At 30.9% G+C, this 5949-nt stretch overlaps 1 protein-coding gene across 1 annotated transcript; it reads left to right on the top strand.

The window, feature by feature from the left end:
- The first annotated feature begins 1663 nt into the window (after window positions 1-1663).
- On the top strand, window positions 1664-3725 carry LOC127736604 (uncharacterized). Its single transcript, XM_052247161.1, has 2 exons — window positions 1664-1706; window positions 2635-3725. The coding sequence occupies exon 2, from the start codon at window positions 2655-2657 to the stop codon at window positions 3438-3440; it is 786 nt and encodes a 261-aa protein (XP_052103121.1). The 5' UTR covers window positions 1664-1706; window positions 2635-2654; the 3' UTR covers window positions 3441-3725.
- Window positions 3726-5949: the final 2224 nt, after the last annotated feature.

Raw genomic sequence — 5949 nt, 5'->3', positions numbered from 1 at the left:
ATTAACCTTGAAAAAAAAAGAAATAAATGAAAACAAAAAGATGCATATATATATTGATTAATAAATTTTAACCTGATAATTATGAGCTTTCTCGAAGTTAAGAACTACTTTATTTAAGGAAACTAAATGCAGAACAATAAAGCATACGTTTTACCACCTTTTTACCGAGGAAAAAAATGCTGTGGCTCAATAAGACCATACATTTTCCAGCAAAAGGCCTCCAAAGGATCAAATAATATCCCCTAACGGGAATCAACTTAAGCATAAAACTAAATTAGCTAATAAAACTCATCCAGCAAAATTTGTCAAAAAGAACAGAAACTTTACACTTAATTAACCAAAGCTTTAAAATAAAAATTACATAAGTTCCATAAAGCAATGGAAATGAACATTGTATAATTATATAAACGATAATAATTGTAAAGATGGAAATAAATAAACATATAATATTGTGAGAAGGAATGTATCAATAGTTAATGTGTTCCACCAGAACCTGACATTAAGTTCGTTTAATTATGGACATTAAAACTTTCCAACAACAAATTATGTTATTTGTGACTTTCATTACTTTTTTGACAAGGAAAACTACTTAAATAAATCGTTAGAAGTATTTTGCGTTTTTGTTTAATAGCATGGGTTTTGCACACTGCTAAAACATTTCTGAGTGCATTTACAACGATCAAATCATTCATTGACTTATTGATAAAATTTTGAGTTAATATCACAACGTTGAAGGTTAATTGCACATTCTTATCAGAATGGGATTAATAATTTCAAGTTTCAGATAAAAAGGGTAAATGCAACATATAAGTGGTGCAATATATAACAACCCTGATGTAGCCCACTAGTGTTTTAATATTTATCTTTTCTTACTGAATTTATAAATATATAAACCTAATAACGATATCTGTATATACTAATCAGTTAAACTTTCTTAAGGAATTTAAATTGAACGATCCTAGAATGACAGATTTATTTAATTCTTAAACATGTATTAAGTACAGAGATTACAAGGAAATTAAAGAATCAGTGTTTGTTTCATATTTGTCAGCATAAAATAAATTAGCAGTTCTTATTGCTAAATATCTAAGAGCTGAAATTGATCTCTAGTTATTCTGACTGATTTATTTCAAAATTTCTGTGTACACGGAAAGTGCTGTTGTTTATTTTTTCAAATCAGAACAAACTGTAAATCTTAACTATTTATATATCTGTGAAAATTAAAACATTCGCCATTGTAACTTTCGGGAAAGAAAAAAAGCTTAATAAATCATGCCCTTACCATCAATTAATTTAATTAGTTTATGTCTAATAACAACTTTGATGGTAATTTATTATTATTATGAAGCGGAAAGTTAAAGGAATTTTACAATGTCGAACAACCGGAAAGTACAATGTCAACACGTTATCCTATGAACTCTAACAAAATAGTTGTGTCAGTTGAAGTGTAAATTTTATGATGTGGAAAAGATTATGTAGTTTTTGACAAATAGGTGTCAGACATAGCTATCGTGTATTGACTATCACATAAATTTGGTGAAAATAAATTTCCATGCATATTTTTGATAAAACATATGTTTTGTTACGCAATGAGCCTAATTAGCAAAAATAACAAATTGGATAAATAGGCGAATGATGGTTGAAGCGATCGCAGAACTTTCCTTGGCTTCCCATCGATACCAACCTGCCATCTAGTTAAAACTCAGGTAAGAAAATTATTAAACTATTAACAGTTGTCACTATAACACATACATTGAATAGATGTTACAGTCAGCTAAAAAGCATATATACGCATATAGTTAGCATGTTTCAGTTAAAGTAAAATGCTAAAAAATAATTATATAAAATATCTAAAAGAATAGTCATGAATATAAAACAAATGAAATACAGAGTACATTTTTCTTGAATATAAGTTTTTAAGAGTAATTAACTATTAATATATGATTGAATCTTTATTCAATAATATTTTGTAATTTCGAATTATGAGGTGCTAAAAAACAATTATTATTTGTCATTATTTGTCATAAAATCAAACACTCACAACTTGAAACATTGTAAAATGACCTTTTATAAAATTTATGGGGCATATTTCTGATCTGAGTTCCCTCTTTGTCAATTGGTTATAATCATGCAATTTATTAATGTCAAAGATGCATGTTATGCGCATACTATTTACAATATAACAGCTCATATGTTTTAAATTACATAATTTCTACTTACATTCATATACGTTTAGTTCTCGATCGAATACAATTGTGTTTCATGTAAACGACCTTATAAAAATGTGCAACCTCTCCAATGTTTTTCCTACTGAGTAAGTTATCTAACACCAAAAACTAGATTTGGTACTTGGATTTTTAATTAAAAGATTGTGAAAAGTGTCACATTGGAAGGACGTCTAAATGCTGGTTTATGTTTGAGGTTAAATGGAAAAGCGTATATTGATAAAAGATAAAAATTTTCCAGACCCATTGTATATATTGTTTAAACAAACCATGACCACCCTTTCCATTACAAGTTCTTATTTATGGATTCATCGGCATTAAAATTTGATTATAAATTTTAATCAAAGACTATGCATGCTTGACTAACTTACATATTCGATTTATAACGTGTGCTTTGTGTTTTTTTTAGGTTTCGTCGTATCTCAAAACATGGCTTTTATCTTGCTTGCAACTGCTGCCATATTGGCTAGCGTAAACGCCGGTATGATGAAAATGATGCCACCACCGATGGAAATGATGCCGATGAAGCCAATGATGATGGAAATGATGCCGATGAAAATGATGGAAATGATGCCGATGATGGAAATGATGAAGATGATGCCAATGATGGAAATGAAAGGTAAAATGGAAATGATGCCGATGATGGAAATGATGAAGATGATGCCAATGATGGAAATGAAAGGTAAAATGGAGATGATGAAAATGATGCCGATGATGGAAATGAAGGGTAAAATGATGGAAATGATGAAAATGAAAGAAATGATGGACATGATGAAAATGAAAGAAATGATGGAGATGAAAGGAAAGATGGAAATGAAAGGAAAGATGATGGAAATGATGAAAATGAAAGAAATGATGGGAATGCCAAAAATGATGGAAATGATGCCAATGAAAATGGAAATGATGCCTAAAATGATGGAAATGATGCCAAAAATGATGGAAATGATGCCTATGAAAATGATGGAAATGATGCCAAAAATGGAAATGATGCCAATGAAAATGATGGAAATGATGCCAATGAAAATGGAAATGATGCCTAAAATGATGCCAATGGAAATGATGAAAGCAATGCCCATGGAAATGATGAAACCAATGCCAATGGAAATGATGAAGCCAATGCCAATGGAAATGATGAAACCAATGCCCATGCCAATGATGAAACCAATGCCAATGGAAATGATGAAACCAATGCCAATGAAAAAAGGAGGTTACTAGACAAACCTTTTGAACTGATGAATATTTACATATTATATAATTTTAAAGCAGATGTAGATAATATTAAAATAAATATAGATTTCATTCATAACATCAGGATTTAAGCTAGAATCTTGAGGGCTTAAGTCACTACTTCGAGATCAGACAAAAAGACTTTTCCTGGGTAGCAGCTTCACATGATAGGACTGAGGTAGTTTTTGCATAGGGTTAAATACATGAAAAAAACATGTGTACCTTCATTTTCTTTTTCTGTATTTCATTAGTATACAAATACAAAGATAACAATAAAGATTAAACAAAACAGCTGTTTTTCTTTAAAAGATTGCATGTGCTGGTTTTGATTGTTATGTCTCAAAACAGGGACTAGTGTGACTAATATAATGATTTTTTGTACGTTCAGTCTTCATAATCAGCTAATGGTCTGTATATGCTACAGAATAGAGAAAATGGTTTAGAACCTAAAATAACGATTAGAGACAAATAGGCAACAAAATGAAAAAGAGAAAATAACGTGTGCTTAAAGATACAAATACAGAAAATTTGGATAAAAAAATAAAGAATACAGAAAATGACGACTTCCCTTTCCCTAACCCTCTGCTAAGACCCTCTTAATTTTACATCATAAATCAAAAGACCCCTTAAACCTACAAGTTCTTAAGTCAGAAGTGTGTAGACAAATCTTAAGTAGGTCTTTCAATACTAGGAAAAACTGGTATAAATAAAGGTATCTTTCTTGGATTAGGGTGTGTTCCTACCTCTTCGGAGAATTGTTTACAGTAGAAGTGAATACAATCAATGGCAACCGTTTTTTTTATTTCTCACCAAAAGTGAGAACAGGCAAAGACAGAATACATCAAAATTTAACAATTTTAACAGAATTCAAATTCATGACTGTTTTTGTCTTTCCGTCAACAACGTTTTCATCATGAAACTACGGTAAACGCTGCAAATTGTGTAGTCGTCTGAAAAATTTCTTAAATTCGAAATGATTAATGGCGACTGACAGATTCTATTTGTATGAATTAGTTTTGATGATCATTAATGACCCATCAGATAAGCGGATTACCTGTAAAAACAAATTATGACACATGTTGTGGTGCTAAACTGTTCATAAACTTGTTGCATTGTAAAATGTCGTACAATTATTATTTATACTTTTATAAATTTCGTTAATGGCAAAAATGACCCGCTGGCGATAATACTGATGACAGAGTGTTATTTACTTGTATCAGTTACTAGATGTACATTGTAAAAAAATGAGAAATATTGAAAGTCACACAAATGGGAATGAAGTAGATTAGCTTCTCTCGCTGAGTGAGCTTAATATTAAAACATCTACCGCTTAAAGATAATTTAAGTCTATGCTCATTCCGGTTGATGAAATAACATTTTACGGTACCAATATATCTGCACCAGGTGCACATTTCGACAAAAAATGTCTCTTCAGTGATGCTCGAGGTCAAAATATTTGAAAACTCAAAGCATATCAAAACAAAGAAAAGCTTATAAACCAAAAAGAACCAAAATAAAAAAAAAAAAAAAAAAAAATTCGGGCAAGGAATCAGAGCTTTGCATAAAATGTTGCATGAGGGAGATATATTCCTTAATTCAAATTAATTTCCAAAGTATTGTAACAGCATATTCTAAAAAACAAAATCCGTATTTTCATGCCAGTAGCAAAGTAATGGCTATTGGGCTGGTGATAACCTCAATGACTAACAGTCCACCATCAGAGGGATCGACCCAGTGGAAGTAGTCACATATAACGGTACACATTTTTCTGCACCAGATGCCCATTTCGACAATGAATGTCTCAAGTTACAAGGTGGATATATTCTGCATATGAGAGAATTATTCATCACTTACAAATTGGGAGTGTAATTTTGGTATCCTCCACATGCTTAAAATGATGTTCGTATTGTCACCTGTGCACTATTTTGTATACTAGGAGTTGTCTGTATGGTTTTTTGTCATCGTGTCGTTTAGCTTTCTTCGAATTATGCTGCTTATATCTTCCCTCGATACCATTTTCCTTAATTAACTCTTATGAAATTAACAAAAAATATAGAATGACTCGACCCGTGGTCAGACATCTTTCAATCACGTTCCATCATTACAATTTATTTGCAATTTAGTTAGATTGGCACATCACCTTTTCTAATTAGTACATATAATATGTATGCTGTATGATTGTCTATATTTGCAAGTTACAATCCACTATATAATGTAGTTTATTCAAGAAACGATACACTTAATACCAGTTTGAGTGTGTTGACTTCAAAATGAAGTGAGTCAATGTGCGTACACAGGGTACTCACATCCTGCTTATATATAAGATAAGAAGCTTTGGTGTGCATGCAAATAAGACAACTATCAACCAAGGACCAGATGACGTACATGCAAATAACTATAATTCAATGTATGGCATTCAAAAATGAGAAAAATCCATACCGTAAAGTAAGCTTTACATTGATTGTACTGATTTGACAAATTGTAAAACAATTCTAAC

This window comes from Mytilus californianus, unplaced genomic scaffold, assembly GCF_021869535.1.
Source record: "Mytilus californianus isolate M0D057914Y unplaced genomic scaffold, xbMytCali1.0.p SCAF_34, whole genome shotgun sequence".
Classification (NCBI taxonomy): domain Eukaryota; kingdom Metazoa; phylum Mollusca; class Bivalvia; order Mytilida; family Mytilidae; genus Mytilus; species Mytilus californianus.
The sequence above is the reverse complement of the archived record's forward strand: the minus strand, read 5'-3'. Positions and strand labels throughout refer to the sequence as shown.

Coding starts and splice junctions, on each gene's coding strand:
- LOC127736604 (XM_052247161.1), top strand. CDS start 2,655: ATGGCTTTTATCTTGCTTGCAACTGCTGCCATATTGGCTAGCGTAAAC.